Genomic DNA, 18315 nt, shown 5'->3' with positions numbered 1-18315 from the left:
CTCTGATGAGCTAAGTCACATCGTAGAAAGTTCAAGTGTTAAAAACAATTACCTCTTCAAGGACGTCAGCAAGCTTACTGAGGATCTCTTCAGGAAGGCTCTGGAAGGTTGGAACACTGAAAAACAAAAGAGAGATGACTCTGAAGGCATGAAAAGCTCTTACTTTCATTAAAAAAAAACATAACAGAATATCTGAATGAAAATGCAAAATAATCTTCATGACAAAGAATCTGCAGATGTAGCTCAAAGCAATACATTAAGCATGATTTGATGACTAACAGGGAAAAGGTATGTTTTATGAGAAAGAACTTGTAATTTAGACAGAACCAAGTTCAAGTCTAACTTATATTTGTGTGACCTTAAATGCCTCAGCTATAGTAAGGAAAACATTCTCTTCCTTAGCAGCCTGTCATTACCAAATTCCTTTCATTTCCATCTTTCTCTCTATCCATCTTTCCATCTCCCAAACCACTCCTAAACACACTTCTCTAACCAGGCTAACTCTTTAGTCATTCTTTAGAACACAGCTAGACTGATGATACATTCAAAACTGCAAGCATTCATTCAACAATGTTGAAAGCTTCCTACTCTTCCAATCCCTCTGCAACTAGATTAGGCCTTCCTACTCTGAAGTCTTTTACCCCTTCTTACAACCATATTAAATAATCAAGATACTTACTAGATATCTTCCCCGAGCAAATGAAGATGCCACAAAAACAGAAACAGTATCTGTTCTGTTCAACCCCTGTATTTTAGTGATTTATAATTAATAACTCAATAGCATGTGTTGAATAAAGTTATGAAAGCATGAATGTGAGAATGCTTCTTAGTACAATTATAAGGATCAAATCAATCAGCATGGAGAAAAAAGGCAGACTCGTAAGACACTGAAATATGTTAATTCTTTTTTCATACCCTCTTCTCTTATTTTCCTTCATTGATCAGTAAATAAATATATTGAATTATGTTGAATACATAAACCAACAAAATTTTTTTATATGTGAACTAGTAATGACTTTGAAAAGAAATCACTCTTTAATATATAGTTCTTAAAACTCCACTAGAAAATCTAATGGGGATTTGAAACTAAATTCTCATTTAATCATTCTTCAATGCTTAAATAAGCAGAAAAACTCTACATCAGTGCATATACAGAATAGTTCTCGCTTGGTAAGAATGATACAGTGAAAGAAGTCAGAACATAGTATTTGGGTTAAGCATGAAAGTTCTACTATGAACTTGTCTGTCCTACTGATAAAATCCCAGGTTTTATGCAGAGATATAACAATTCACGCAGGACCATCTGTTCCACCAGATTTATTGCTGTGATCTAAGCCATGTGGGTTTTAATTTCCAGAAGGCAGTGTATTTCAGAAGCTGGATGGAACATATCACAAGGAGAGAGAGATAGAGGAAGCTGTTTCCAGGAAGTATGCAGGTTGAAAACTTGAGGCCTTCCGTATTCTTTTAATAAGCTACAGTTCAGTTTCTCCTGATAATTAGAATGTTTCTATCTCAATGGGAACTTAAGAAAAACACAAACTACCACTGAGTTCTTCTCATTTGATTATAATTGGCTCCCCTCTTTAAATAGACCTTTTACTTCTATGCTTTGTCTGTGTCAAGCCATACTACGATATTTCCATCTTTATGAGAGTTCTTATCCATGAGAAAGAAGTTAGTATTTGCTTGACTGCATAGCATACTAAAAACCCCCAAAATATTGTTTTTTTCAAAACATTATGTTTTAGAACATTTTAAATTATCTTTCGTATTTTTACTTATTTTTTATTCTCAGCTTTATTGAGGTATAATTGACAAAAATTTTAAGATATTTAAAATGAACACTAAGATGATTTGATATATATACATATTGTGAAAAAAAATCATCCCATCTAGTGAATTCACACATCTATTACCTACCATATTTATCTTTTTTGTGTGTGAGAGAGAACATTTCAAGTCCTACTTCCTTAGCAAATATTAATTGTACATACAGGGTTATCAGTTAAGCCACCATATTATACATTAGATCCTCAGAACTTATCCATTCGTAGCTGAAAGTTTTTACCATTTTACCAGCCTCTCCCAGTTTCTCCTATCCTTCAGGTCTTGGAAACGAATTTTTTACTCCATAAGTTTAACTTTGTATTTAGATTCCACATATAAGTGATATTATGCTGTATTTCTTTCTCTGTCTTATTTAAATTAGCTTAATGCCCTCATGGTCCAGCCATGCTGTCACATATAGCCAATTTCCTTCCTTCCTAAGCCTGAATAATATTCCACTATATACATATCATAATGTTTTATACTTTTAAATGCCTCAAAACATTTAGCAGCATTGACTATTAATAAAAACTAGAATTCCTTTTAAAAAGGAACACTCTAAAATTATTAGCAACAATCGAAGTACTTCTGTATTTAACAAAATAGAAAGAAATTAGCAGAAAACTATCTGGCTTCACTTGGATAACTTATCATGAAAATCCTTTTGAAGCCATCTTTAAAACCCTAAGATGTCAATTTCTCCAAATGCTATGTAAGTTCTCTCATGTAATTAATTCATTTTCTACAAATTATTGGTCCACTGATAATTTGAACACCAAGGACAAAAACAGTTGAGAATATTTATCATTTGCAATTATACCAATGAAATACCTTGGTCAAATTTTCCCAAATATATCAAAACACACTAATTTAGATTACACTAATTTGTATATATAACTCAAGATGAAGTTGTCTATGACTTAGAAAATTTAAGACAAGATCATTGTAACGACAAACTTCCATAAAATGTTTAAACAGTAGAGAAGAATATTTTCACTTAGATAAACAAGTTATAATAATTTATATGCTAATTACAGCTAATTCTTACAGTTGTATGAAATACTTTAGTTCCCTAAGAACTTGCAGTAGACCTGAAGTTACAGAATGCATGTGAAGATAATATAATAGAAATTATTTAATGATTTAATATGTGCAACATTTTCATTGGATTTCCCAATCAAAAGAAGTTAGACTTGGAATTTGTACTGATAATAATGGAAAATTAAATTTGAGCACTTTCTATTTGCCAGGCACTGAGCTAAGGGTTTTTAAGATACTGTAAATTTAGTTTTTATAACAGCCTTATTATATAACCACTGTTACTATCACCCATTTTACAGTTAAGAGAACTGGGCTTTTTAAAAAGTTATTTATTGATTTTAAAGAAGAAAAAAAGACAGAAAGAGAGAGAGAGATATCAATTTGTTGTTCCATTTATTTATGTATTCATCAGTTGCTTTTTGTATGTGCCCTGACTGGGGATCAAACCCACAACCTTGGTATTTTGGGACAGTGCTCTAACCAACTGATTTAACTGATCAAGGCTAAGACCACTGGGATCTAGAAAGTCTGCCTGAGGTCACACCACTCAGCATGGGGAAGGAAAGGAAAGGAGGGGAGAGGAGGAGAGGAGAGGAGAGGAGAGGAGAGGAGAGGAGAGGAGAGGAAAAAAGAAGAAGAAAAGAAAAGAAAGAAAAGAAAGAAGAGGGCCCTTGGAGCTTGGGTATAAGGAAGACAGAGAGAAAGTGCCTGGGGGGAGTAGAGGGGAAGGAAGCTCAAGTGTGTGTGTGCACGTGCGCGTGTGTGCGTGTGTGTGCGTGCGTGCGTGCGTGCATGCGTGTGTGTGTGTGTGTGTGAGAGAGAGAGAGAGAGAGAGAGAGAGAGAGAGAGAGAGAAAGAGAGAGAGACAGAGAGAGAGAGGGGGGGGTATGCCAGGTCCTCTGTCCTGAAGGCTTTTACCCCTCTCTAAAGGCAAGGGAATCATAGGGGAGGTCTCAGTAGAATATTTATTAGCTATTCCAGGTTTGTCCTTTTAGCCTTTTAGGATCATGATCTCTACTGAGTGGTCAGCACCAGGGGAGGGAGTCATTAGTCATTGCATCTGCTCCTGATGTCAGCCATGGTGTCGCTTCACCTGGCCTTGTTGCTCCTCTTCTGGACCTGGAGCTGAAACACAACTGAGGCCTAGATGTTACCTCTAGTTTGATCAAAACTCTGCCTCTGTGGTCAACAGACCCAAGTCTTTGTTACTAAGATTATTTGATGCAAGTCAGAACCTCATTATATTGAGTGCTTCATGCGTAAGGGAGGGGTCTTGCCAGGACTTGTACGGGAGTCTCATGAGGCCACTCTTTGGCCCCTTGTTCCTCCTCTAAGGGTCTACCAAGTGACCAGTGAAATGATAGCAGAGGAAAAGTCGGGGGAGGGTCCAAATTGAGCAGCAATTTGGGGAGAAATTTGTCGTAGTGATTTGATTTCTGGTAATCTACTGTATCAAAATAAAAACTAACAAGGGAACAAAAACTAAATACAAAGACTTTTATTACTGCTATGTGACTAAAAAGAAAATAGGCCTCTTATAGAATAACATATTAGAAGCAGTGCTCAAAATGTGGTCTGGGAGCCCAGCAATCCCCAAGATTTTTCTAGAGGGTCCTCAAAGTCAGAATAAATCATCTGAGTTGTAATTTTCCTTTTTCCCCTTTTTCTTTCACATGTGTAAAGTTGAATCCTCCAGAGGCTATATGATATATGATGACATCACTATTTTGAAGGCTAGTGGATGTATGCTTCTATGTTTTTGTGCTTTTTAGAATTTTTTAAGGTAGTAGTATGTTTATGATATATGTACTATTTATAGAAATTAACTCAATATTATTTCAATATTTCAACTTTGCTCCTACTAATTACTTATTATATATCTGCTGTAATTACTGTACATCAATTCTTTTGAGCATATTCAATAAATCATTCTTTTGAGCTTCAGGTTTTTTTCTGCCTAAATGGAAAAACAGTAAGTAAATATATCTGTACCTCTTGTGCTGTAATCATAGTTTTATATTTTTCAAAAACATTTCTAGTTTTTTTTGTATCTTTCTGAAGCTGGAAACGGGGAGGCAGTTAGACAGACTCCCACATGTGCCCAACCGGGATCCACCCGGCATGCCCACCAGGGGGTGATGCTCTGCCTATCTGGGGCATTGCTCTGTGCAACCAGGGCCATTCTAGCGCCTGAGGCAGAGGCCATGGAGCCATCCTCAGCGCCCGGGCCATCTTTGCTCCAATGGAGTCTCGGCTGTGGGAGGGGAAGAGAGAGTCAGAGAGGAAGGAGAGGGGGAGGAGTGGAGAAGCAGATGGGCGCTTCTCCTGTGTGTACTGGTCAGGAATCGAACCTGGGACTCCTGCATGCCAGGCCGACGCTTTACCACTGAGCCAACTGGCCAGGGCCATTTCTAGCTTTTTAAATTTTATCTAAAACTTATAATTTTAGATTTTTGTAATAATTATCAATATTAAATATTTAATTAAAAGTATATTTATGTATTTTTAATTTAAGGGATAATTTATTTGAAAAAGGAAGATTATTATACTCTTATTCTTCAGCTACAGCTGCCAATTTCTAAATGTGAAGACACTGAAAACTAGAAAAAGGACACATCAGAGAATTTTCTGACTCATGGAGAGAATAAATCTAGTCTAAAGAAATTTAGAGATACTGAAAATAAGAAATAGAAATATAGCAGACTCTATCATTCCCTCAGCATCAAAGATAGTAATAATTTACCTTATTTTCTTACATAGACAGTTAAAAATAATGTAATCATGCCAGTTGTAATGTTACTTTGAGCTCAATTATTCAAAGAAAAGAATATTGGGTTTTTAAAATATAGACATAATATGTTTTTTAAAAGCCAAAATATTTTTGGTAGATATTTTCAAATTAGAAATGAAAGACTAAGCAAAGCATTTTACAGGTTAATTTGCATACTTCACTGACTGGAGAATCCCACAGGATAGCTAAGAGACCAAGAAAACCTTGCAGAGTTGACTCAACTGAATGCCTGCTGGATAAAATCAGTAAAAGAAATCATTGCACTGCCTCTATCCAATAATAGAACACCTTGCTGAATTAAAGATTAAGCTGCAAACACAAAGATGATTAAGATCTTGCCTGTAGAATTCTACTTATGATTTATAAACGAATTAATCTACAGTCATAGCTGGACTTGCTGTTTCACTTGTATCTGGTATCAAAAGCAACTAATCATCAAAAATAATTTTCTATATGAATGCTTAGCAACAAAGCCACACAGTACTGAGCTATTCAGTAGGCAATAACTTTTTAAGTCTTACTTACAGTTTACCCTGAAACAACTATGGTGACATTTACATTGTTGATGCAAAAGCAATGTTGACCTCTCAGCACAAATTAAAGCAGTGACATCAAACTGTACTGGTTGTCTTTACGTTCTTAATCACAACATACAGTAAAATAAGATGCCAACTTTAATTTAGAATGTTTTTGATGAAAAGGTAAGTTATTACTTTTATTGCTTCAACCCTCAAGCATGGACCTTTTTAATATTGTGGGACAAATGACAAGTACAGATAAAGTGAGAGAGTTTGCTGCATACTGAAGCACCCTAGTTGTTGCAAGGAAAATGACGTGTAATTAAGTGTTGGAGTTGCAAACTGACTTAACCATTTTTTTCATGGAACGCCATGTTTACATGGCAATAACCAGCAAACTTTGGTTAATCAGACTTAAGTATCTGGCAGACTATTTGCCAAAACAAAAAACAAGTGAGCTTGTCACACCAAGGAAAACAATAGACAGTATTGGTTGCCAGTAATATAATTTGAACTTTCAAATGAAAAGTAAAACTTCAAAAACTTTTATCTGCTACTGTGGGCTTAATAGTTTTTTCAATACTTGAAAACTGTTTGTGAGATCATTGGTTATGTACTGATATTAACAAATGGAAGTCTTCTTATATTGGAAATTCTGCATAACTCAATGAATCAGGATTTTCCAAATGACCAATTCATGATGTTAGGAAATCATGCATGGGGAAAGATCTATTCAAAGTACAAGATGGATTGATGGATTTTAGTGTAATGAAGTATGAAAAGTTCATTGATATAGTTTCTAATTCCACATTGTAACTAACTTAATAAAGGATCATCTCTTAGGCTTTCTGGTAGCATCAAATATAAATAAATGTCCACAGTTATCTGAAAAAGCCATTAGAATACTCCTCCCTTTTCCTACCATGCATCTCTGTGAGGCTGATTATTTTCATATACTTCAACAAAAACAACAGGCATTCAAAAGATGGAATGCAGAATCACATATAAGAATCTGCCTTTTTTCTAAGCCAGATATTGACAGCTTTGTGAAAATGTAAACTGAAGCTTCTCTTTTTGTTAATTTTTTCTTTTTTTGGAAAATACAGTTATTTTCATTAAAATAGGCTTTTTAGGTTAAAATGCAATATGTTTACTTTTGATGTTTCAAAATGAATTAGTTAATAAATATTTTAGAATATTATTATTTTTTACTGCTAGTCAGTATCAATAGATTTGACCCACATACATTGGAGAACCGTTGACATAGAGTGATGACAATTGATATATTGATAAAAAGAATGCAAAACTTAAACTGCTTTTAACTTAATAGTACAAGGAAAAGGTAATACAAATCATGCAAACCATAAGATAATTATGTCTTTTATAAAAGACCCTTATAATTATGAGTAGAGAAGCTTGGCAGGAAATTGTCAGATTAACAGGGATTGTGTTAAACCCAGTGACTATTAGCCCTTTTCTTTCTCTCTGTCTCTACTTTCTTATTTTTTCAAAATTTTCTATTTTGTAAATGTATTTTTATAATACCAATAAATGTGAAATTCACAATTATGTTTATGACTATATAAAATGTGTTCAATTAATAGGAAAGATTTCCTTACAGTTTGAAAAATATTGTGGCTTGACTTATTTTTTATTATATTACTAGCTGTACCCAGCCACGCATTGCTGTGGCTCAGTCTGTTTAAATGGAAAAGAAGGAAAAGAGAAAGTGCACATTTCTAATATATTTAATTTCACAATGCTTGTGGGTATACAATATTTTTTGTTGTTTCATTGTCTGTACAGATATAGAGATTGTCTGGTTTGCCGAGTCTAGAACACGCAACATATAATTGTCCATGTAAGAAGCAATCCGTGTGTAGATCTAAAGTGTATAATTCTAAAGATTGGCCCTGAGTTATGTTGATGGTGATTACAAACGCCAAGCGAATTGGGAATTGCAATCTCTTAAATTGAAATAGCATATCTGTTGGAATCATAGGAATGCGAGGAATGAGGACATTTTCACCTTTGAATGGTCCTGTCAAGATTGTTGCTTCTACGACGTTGCTCATTAATTTTTTACAGCACACAGACCCAAACACTTCATGTTTCACCATGAAATCCATCAGCAATTTCAGCTTCTGTCTGAAAACACATGCTGTGATGTCACGCCTATCCACCGGTGATTGTCCAGGAAGTAAGAGCTGTTGTATATCGTCCCAAGCTGGATTGCATGTGAATGTAATGAATAGGTCTGGACAATGGTAGTGATGAACATACGCAATTGCATCTTGAGAATGAATACTCGTGCATATGACGTGGACTGCTTGTATATAAAGATGGCAGAAGCCTTAGTCTTCCAACGTTAGTTGTATTACCATCATTTACAACTGCATCTCACAAATGAACATATTCTTCAGAACAAAGCTTGGTCTTATTCAAATGAATGAACATCAAACGTTCTGTTTCAATTTTTGTATACATATCTATGATGTATTGGTGAGACAATTGACAGCATTTCAAAATGTGATTGTCTTCATTCTCTTGAATCATTAATCGGTATGAATAATAGTTCATTGCGCTGCATTTCATATTTGTTTCTTCGCCACTGACTGGATTTATCATCTTAACGTTTAAGTGATATCCATCGGCACCATCCCAAAAAATGATTGGATATTGCAGAGCATCATAGCATTGATGAGTTTCTGCGTTTTGTCAATTGATTGTTTCTCCAATGAAGAACAATATCTCTAGGTTGGAATTGATCTCTGACTATAACAACTGCCATTTCATGTATAGTTTGAGCATTGAATTTTCACACATGTTCTCCAGTAGCCGTTTTGTCAGCATGAATAGCAATCTTGTCTGTATCAGATGGCATCATGTTAATTGCTGTTTTGAACAAATGCACTAAATTGTTTTTTCGGTTTTTTTTTTGTTTTTGTTTTTGTTTTTTTGTGAAGAAGCTCTTGCAGTTGGGAAATGATGGACCTTTTTATGCTGGTAGAAATTCCACAACATGCATTCAGGTCATCATTGCCATCACCAATTAAATACATTTGTAGGAATTTATGTTGACCATCTGAGAACAGAAGCAGGGAGCTGGCTTTATGATAAATTTGTCCTTTCACTTTGAAAGTTGGCATTAACTGAGCTGTTACAATTTCTGCGCTGAACGACGTCATTTGGAAGCATGAGTTCTATTTCCTGATGTTAGATAGGAAATGCTTTGATTCAGCAGTATATCCGGCAAGCCGTTTTTAATGGCTCTGGTGGTTCTCCAAGTTGAGGCAGTTTAATTTTTCTGGTGGCGCAACACATTCCTTTCATTTCTCCATTATATTTCAGAGCCTTGCAATAAGGACACACTTCAGTCATAGTGCTGATGAGAACATGTTGGCTCAAACTATAATCATCAGCTGGTTGTACTAGAATACAAGGCAATTGTAATTGTGTGATTGCTGAGCATGGAGTTGTGCTTGATGCTGATCTGCTGTTTCGCACTGACATCTTTTAGCCATTCTCAGCCTGTCACATTCATTCTGTTGAGAACGAAGCAGATCTGAAGCTGCAGAACGTGATTGGCATGCTCACAACCATGCATCCTCAAGTCTGGCTGCACGTAAATGGATCATAAATCGGAAACATTGAAATGGAATCGTAAAATATTCAGTATAGCGTGTGTTGCATTTATGTTCATCAGATGGCGCTGTTTTTCAAAAACAGCATGTATTTACCTGTCACAGGTGTGACATCTATATCTATATAATAGTAGGTATATATAAAAGAGTGCATATTCAAATGCAACATTGTGTGAAAATTTTAAAGCAATGGTGAAGAACTTTCAGAGATTTAAGATTTTGAACAAATGAACATTTACATTTTTATTTATATAGATCCAGTTCCTGCTATATGCCATAAATTGTTGTAGGTGTTTGAAATTCACCCACAAACCAAAGCAAAGATTTCAGTCTATTGATCAGAGAAATAGAAAAAAAAGAAACATTATAAATAATATATAGTATACATATATATTTATGTATATCATATAGTATGGTGGACTAGGGGCAAAAGAATTTTATATTATAAAAATTCAAAGAGGGTGACATAGATAACAATGAGAAAAAGGGTAGATTTTAATATTAAACAGACAGTATGTCTTCCTTGAAAATATGAGGTTTTAGCAGAAATCTGAGAGAGGTGAGGGAGACAATTAAGTGGAGATCTAAGAAAAAGCATCCATGTAGAAGAAACAGGGAGGGCAAAGAGTTTTCAGTGCTGAGTGGATTCCAAAAGCAACAACATGGTCAGGGTATGTCTAGAGTTCAGGAAGCTGGAGGAGAGTGGAAGAGTCGTAAACCAGTAGTACACTTCCAGAGGTAAGGGAGTAGGGCCAACCCACAGAGGGGCTGGAAAACCATTCCAAGGGCTTGACTTTAAACTTAGTGAAATGTGGAGCCTAGGTGTGACATCATCTTACATGTTAAGAGATCCCTGTGTGATCTCTGTAGAGAATAAACTGCAGCAGGGCAAGAGCAGAGCTGGTAGACTAGATAAATTCTACATCGTGAGCAATGATGGACGGCCAGAAAGGGTGCATACAACAGAGGTGGAGAAGAAGTTAAGCTTTGTTTTACTTTAAAAGTAGAAGTAGTGTGATTTCCTGGCAAACTTGATATAAGATGAGAGGGAAAGAGGGAGACAAGGAGGACTTTTTATACTTGTAAGAACCTAGAAAAACAGTTTAAATTAAATTTCATACTGAACAAGTAATTTTTAAAAATCTACTTAGTTGCAAAGAGTTTGATTTTATCAGGAGGTTTTAGTTTTTAAATATAACCAAAGAGGATCAGATGTAGTCCCCTATTTAGAAGGAAAGCTAGCTCCTAAACAAACATAAGTCTTAAAACACTTCAACAGCGAACAAACTGATGGTTGCCAGATGAGAGGGGTGGTAGGGGGCTGGGTAAAAAAGGGGGAGCGAGCCCTGACCAGTTTGCTCAGTGGTAGAGCATCGGCCTGGCATGCAGGAGTCCCAGGTTCGATTCCCGGCCAGGGCACACAGGAGAAGCACCCATCTGCTTCTCCACCCCTCCCCCTCTCCTTCCTCTCTGTCTCTCTCTTCCCCTCCTGCAGCCAAGGCTCCATTGGAGCAAAGTTGGCGTGGGCACTGAGGATGGCTCCATGGCCTCTGCCTCAGGCACTAGAATGGCCCTGGTTGCAATAGAGCAATGCCCTAGATGGGCAGAGCATCACCCCCTGGTGGGCATGCCGGGTGGATCCGGGTCGAGCACATTCAGGAGTCTGTCTGACTGCTTCCCCATTTCCAACTTCAGAGAAATACAAAAAAAGGGGAGGGGAGCGATTAAGAAGTATACATAGATGGTTGTAAAATAGTCATGAATATGTGAAATATAGCATAGGGACTATAGTCAATAATATTGTCATAATTAAGTATGATGCCAGGTGGGTACTAGAATTATCAGAGGGATCACTTGTAAATTATATAATTGTTTATCCACTGTGCTGTATGTATACTTGAAAGTAATATAAAATAATATGTAATGTTAATTGCAATTGAAAACTTTAAAATATCATTTAAAAATGCTCTTTACCTGGAGCAGAGCATATAGAGTTATATTAATTATCTTCGTCTAGCATTTGGGAAACAGTAGCCTTTTTACACTGTCATAAGAAATCAACTCTGTATGGAGTTCAAGGTCAAGAATATTGACAGGGCCCTGGCTGGTTGGCTCAGCGGTAGAGAGTCGTCCTGGCGTGTGGAAGTCCCAGGTTCAATTTCCGGCCAGGCCACACAGGAGAAGCGCCCATCTGCCTCTCCATTTTTCCCTTCTCCTTTTTTCTCTCTCTGTCTCTCTCTCTCTCTTCCCCTCCCGCAGCCAAGGCTCCATTGGAGCAAAGTTGGTGGGGCACTGAGGATGGCTCCATGGCCTCTCCTCAGGTGCTAGAATGGCTCCGGTTACAGCAGAGCAATGCTCCAGATGGGCTGAGCATTGCCTCCTGGTGAGCATACCGGGTGGATCTCGATCAGGCGCATGTGGGAGTCTGTCTGTCTGCCTCCCCAGCTTCTCACTTTGGAAAAATACAAAAGAAAAAAAAATTGACAGGTATTGTTTATTTCTGTGCTGGTAGCTTCATATAACTCATGCCAATTAAATAAAAGAAGAAATTTTTGGTTTAGCAAAGAAATTAGTTTCTATTGATGAAGGATTAAAGTGAGAGTCCTTCTTAACCTTGCCGCTATCTGATCTTTCCACTGAGTAAGCTCATCAAACGGTCTGCTCTCAACATACTTTTCTCCCATAATTGAATCATCTGGCATTGACTTGGTTTCAGTCTGTAATGCAACAATTTCATAACATTTTTTGTCCCTTCCTCCTTTTATATATCACTGTCAGATTTGTTTTTTATCAGCAACATGTAGCCAATATCACATAATGGCTCCAATCCTTTAATAGTTGCCTATTGTCTAACCAGATTATGAGAATAATAATATATTTTGCATGCAAGAATACTTTCAATAAAGCAACCATAACAGACATATGCAGTATAATTTTATTATTTACGTGATAAAATTTAAACTCCTTATCCTAGAGGACTATATAGTAATTAAGCATATGGACTTTAAGATGAAAGAGGTTGAATTAGGCTCTGCTACTAACTATTAGCATTGCCTTTAGCAAGTAATTTATCTCTCCAGCTCTCAGCCTTCTTGGCTTAAGAAATGAAGGATAGTCTGACTAGGCAATGACACAGGCGATAGAGTGTCCATCTGGGATGCTGAGGTCCCAGGTTTGAAACCCTCAGAGCGTTAGCTTGAGCGCGAGCTCACCAGCTTCAGCACAGGGTCGCCATCTTAAGCATAGTATCATAGATATGGTCACTGGCTCAAGCCCAAAGGTTGCTGGTTTGAAGCCGTTTGCTGGGTTGAATAAAGGGTCACTGGCTCCCCCACCCACGCCCTCCTGGTCAAGGAATGTATGAGAAACAATCAATAAACAACTAAGGTGCCACAAGCTTCTCATGTTTCTCCCTTCCTGTCTGTCTATCCTGTTCTTGCATAGTAATTAATAGCAAGGACTTTAGAAGCAAACAAAACATGATGGTTTGGAAACCCAGTACCTCCACATGTTAACTATATAACGATGGGCAAGTTATTTAAAGCCAATAAGCTTTACCTTCCTGAGTCTGAAAATAAAAACAGTAAAGTTGTGAGTAGTAATAAGTATAAAGCACTTGACAAAGAAGCTGCCATAGGGTAGGCACTCAATTAAAGGAACATATAATTTAGCTTGTGTAATACTACACTTTTCATATAGTATATCATATAGTAAGTACTCAAAAGCAGGCAAATTGAAGAAATCTATTCAGTAAAGCCAAATGCAGTAAAGCAATAGTGATTTTGAACCAGAGATACCACACAGGGGTTGTGCAATTTGCACACTGTACAAAGCACCTGCATGGGACAGAAGTGGGGGACGGAACCTCAGCCCTGCCATTTTATCCTGGCAGGGACTGCATCAGACCAGAGAAAGGTGCCATCTTTACAATAGCCCCAGTCTGTTCAAAGATCTGTTTGCTTGTTATTTTTCATGAACTAATACATGAATGTTTCCTTGGGGCTATTTACTCAAGAAGAACTCAGAGAAAAAAAAACTATTTATTGCCTGACAGAGTCTTCTTTTAAAAAAATTGTTAGAGTAGCTTTATTTTTAAACCCTCTGAAGGGCTACTTTGAAAACCACAACTAAAGCTTACCCTAATGCTCCTCTCAAAATGATCACAAGGATATGAGGCACTAATGACATACTTTATTAAATTACCTTTGAAACGCTCAATAGCATCTAATTCAATGCCTTACTCAGAAAATCACACTGTACCTGATCTTTGCTCTGTAAACCTTACAATAGCCTATGCTTGAGCAAAAGTCAAAACTGGTAGGTTTTTACAGAATTAAACAAATTGCATCTGTTAAAACTAAAAAAGGAACATATGACACTTTAAACATTTAATGCTACATTAATGATAATCAGCCTAAAAGGTTTTGCCTAAATTTTCTACCCAACTTTTTGAACCTTGAGTGATTCCTTATAACAGTGTTTCTCTACAAGGTGCCTTTGGCATCATACATCTGTATTATGCATAGATATCCTATATACCACATAACATTTAGTGTCTCTTGTTCCACATGAAATACAAGCAGTATTCCTGGTCATTGTGACATGAAAACATCTTCCAGAGTGATATTGTCCAAGATTTAGAACCACTGCTCTATGATTTTGTAATTTTCCTAATGCACTAGGTGAGTTTGCAACTTGTTCAGCCTGAAACTTCAAAACCTCTGATAACCTGCTAAAACATGCATCTCTTAATGGCTAGACACCTATTGCCCAGTAACTCATACACTGAAGAGCCATTTGTTTTAAGTTCTGGAACTTAGCTGACTGCATGTAGATAAATGGTATCAATGACTTTTCAGCATTGGTTTATAGCTGTTTCCAAAGCTATTTAAACATTGTTTTTGAAACACATTACTAGATATTCTACATCAACAAAGAAAAAAAAAGGATAGGCAAATAAGAAAATTCTGAGTTACAGAAATCAAAAAGTGCTCTGTACTGTGGTACTTTATAAGTCTTTATTTTGAAGAAAAGACCCACATTTAGAAAGCTAACTAGAAAGTAAAAAAGACATAATAATTTCTAATCTTATTCAACTAGGCTACGCCTTAATTATTAAGGTGATAGAAGTCACAACAGTCTCTATGCTTAACATGGGATATACTTGAGGATGATTTCTTGGTGAATTGGATATTTTTAGGATAAAGTCAGCCATAATCTTCCCTGAGAAGCCTTGGTTGATCACCTCCCTCCTCTCTATCTCTCCCCTCACTGCAGACTCTGCACAGACACGTCCACAAAGACACAGGGTCTAGATGCTTTTCCTCATACACTTGAAGTATCCTGTGTCTACTTCTGGCAAGTTATTGAAATATGAATGTCAGCTTCTTTGTTGTCTGACCCTAGGATCACCACCTATTTTAATAAATCATATTAAAGTCAGCCATGCTAACTGGCTTAAGTATTGTCTATGACTGTTTTCACAATACAATGGCTGAGTTGAGTCATTGCAACAGCCACTGTATGGCCTAAAAGCCTAAAGAGTTTACTATGTGGCTCTCTGTAAGGGAAAGTGCCAACCCATGCCTTAGTATTTCATCATCTTGAGTTCAGCTACAGTGTCCAACTCCTTCAAATTAATGCCTGGGAAATCACAGATGATAGAGTTTGTTGCATGAAAAATATTTTAGTCTTCAAAGTCAATCTAAAAATACCTACCCTGAGGTAACTGTTTTAATAAAATGTGAGAGATTACTCAGTTCAGATCACATAGTCAAATATCTTAAGTAAAGTTCAAATTATTTTTCTGCTTTTCTATGTTGACTTGGAAAGATAGACTCAAAGAAATTTAACTCAATAAATAAAAATTCTGTGTAGAATAAAAATTCTATAATCTAAAGATAGGACAGAATTCAAGGTCACTTTATATAGCATTTTTATATATTAATTATTTTAAAATTTTATTTAGTATATTAAATATAATGAGGTGACATTGATCAATAAGAGGTCATAGTTTCTGGTAAACATTTCTACAGCATTTGAACTGTTGATTATGTTGTGTACCTATTAGTTAAGTCAAATCATTTTCTATCACCGTATATTTGTCTCTCTTTACTCTCCTTCCTAACCCCTCCCCCACAACCCCTTCCTCTTGGTAACCACTTCACTTTTATCTATGTCCAGGAGTTTCAGTTCTATATCCCAACTCTGTGTGAAATTATATAGTTCTTAGCTTTTTATTATGTACTTATTTCACTCAGTATAACGTTCTCAAGGTCCATCCTTGTTGTTGTAAATGACAATATTTCATCATTTCTTATGGCTGAGTAGTATTCCCCTGTATATATGTACCACATCTTCTTCATCTAATCCTCAATTGAAGTACACGTTTGTTGTTTCCCTGTCCTGGCTACTGTAAATAGTGCTGCGATGAAAATGGGGGTGTATTTGTCCTTACATACCAATATTTTTGAATTTTGGATGTAGATACCCAGTAGAGGGATTGCTGGATCATATGGTAGTTCTATTCTTAATTTTTTGAGAAACCATCATACTGTCTTCCATAGTGGCTGTACCAGTTTACATTCCCACCAGCAGTGAATGAGGGTTCTTTTTTCTCCACAGCCTTTCCAACACTTGTTATTAGCTTTCTTCTTGTTAATAGCCAAGAAGATACCCAGTAGAGGGATTGCTGGATCATATGGTAGTTCTATTCTTAATTTTTTGAGAAACCATCATACTGTCTTCCATAGTGGCTGTACCAGTTTACATTCCCACCAGCAGTGAATGAGGGTTCTTTTTTCTCCACAGCCTTTCCAACACTTGTTATTAGCTTTCTTCTTGTTAATAGCCAATCTAACAGGGGTGTGGCAGTGTCTCATTGTAGTTTTGATTTGCATTTCTTGAATAGTTAATAAAGACAAGCATCTTTTCATATATCTGTTGGCCATTTGCATGTCCTCTTGGGAGAAGTGTTTGTACAGGTCTTTTCCCTATTTTTTTAATTGGATTATTTGTTTGTTTGTTCCTGAGCTTTGGGAGTTCTTTATGTATTTTGGATATTAACCCCTTATCAGAGCCATTATTTTCAAATATTATCTCCCATTTAGTTGGCTGCCTATTCGTTTTGTTGTCAGTTTCTTTTGCTGTGCAGAAGCTTTTTAGCTTGATATAGCTCCATTCATTTATTTTTGTCTTTACTTCCTTTGTCTTTGAGGTCAAGTTCATAAATTGCTCTCTATGGCTAAGGTCCAGAAGTCTAGTACTTATCTTTTCTTCTATGTAATCTATTCTATCAGATCCTATATTTAGATCTTTGATCCATTTTATTTAATTTTTGGGCTATAGTCAAGTTTCATTCTTTTGCATATGGCTTTCCAGTCTTCCCAGCACCATTTATTGAAGAGGCTTTTTTTACTCCATTGTGTGTGTTTGGCAGCTTTGTTGAAGATTATTTGCCCATATATATGTGGTTTTATTATTGGGCTCTTGAGTCTCTTCCATTGGTCTGTATGTCTGTTTTTCTGCCAGTACCATGTTGTTTGGATTATCATGATTCTGTAGTATAATTTGAAGTCAGGTAGTGTGATACCTCTGGTTTCATTCTTTTTTTCTCAGGATTACTTGGCTATTCAGGGTTTTTTTTATGGTTCCATATAAATCTAGTGATTTTTTTGTCCTATTTCTTTAAAGAATGACATTTGAATATTAACAGGAGTGTATTAAATACCAAGTGAATTCCACCAAGCATTCAAAGAAGACTTCGTTCTTATCCTTCTCAAAGTCTTCCAAAGAAATAGAAGAAGAGATAATATTCCCTAACACATTTTATGAGGCCAACATAACCCTAATACCAAAACTTGGCAAAAACAACACAAGAAATGAAAACTACAGACCAATATCTCTAAGAAATAAAGTTGTAAAAATTCTAAACAAAATACTAGCAAATCAAATACAACAATACATCAAAATAATAATACATCATGATCAAGAGGGATTCATTCCAGGAGCACAAGGATGGTTTAGCATATGTAAATCAATCAACATAATATGCCACCACAACAAAACAGAGAACAAAAATTATATGATCATATTAATGAATGCAGAAAAGACATGCAATAAAATACAACATTTATTTATGTTTGAAATACTCAATAAAATGGGTATAAAAGGAGATTACTTCTACAAAATAAAGGCCACATATGACAAACCACCAACTAATAGCATAATACATGGTGAAAAAATGAAGGCTTTTCCTCTAAAATCAGGAAGAACACAAGGGTGCCCACTTTCTCCCCTCTTATTCAACATAGTTCTGGAAGTTTTAGCCAGAGGGATCAGTCAAGAGAAAGAAATAAAAAGCATCCATATTGGGAAAGAAGAAGTAAAGGTATCACTTTTTGCAGATGACATGATCCTGTGTATAGAAAACCCCAACGACTCCACTGGAAAACTATTATCCGGCCCCCACTGCACTTCCAGAAGGGGCCCC

The 18315-nt window shown here is 36.2% G+C and overlaps 1 protein-coding gene across 2 annotated transcripts in view; it reads right to left on the bottom strand.

Moving 5' to 3' along the window:
• PRKG1 (protein kinase cGMP-dependent 1) overlaps positions 1 to 18315 on the bottom strand; it is a 1422417-nt gene that overhangs the window by 401609 nt on the left and 1002493 nt on the right. For both annotated transcript variants that reach the window (XM_066349797.1, XM_066349796.1), the window contains exon 5: positions 53 to 116. In XM_066349797.1, coding sequence (XP_066205894.1) covers positions 53 to 116 — 64 coding nt within the window. The remainder of the gene's footprint in view (positions 1 to 52; positions 117 to 18315) is intronic.

The sequence above is a fragment of the Saccopteryx leptura genome, chromosome 9 (assembly GCF_036850995.1).
Source record: "Saccopteryx leptura isolate mSacLep1 chromosome 9, mSacLep1_pri_phased_curated, whole genome shotgun sequence".
NCBI classification, from domain to species: Eukaryota; Metazoa; Chordata; class Mammalia; order Chiroptera; family Emballonuridae; genus Saccopteryx; species Saccopteryx leptura.
The sequence above is the reverse complement of the archived record's forward strand: the minus strand, read 5'-3'. Positions and strand labels throughout refer to the sequence as shown.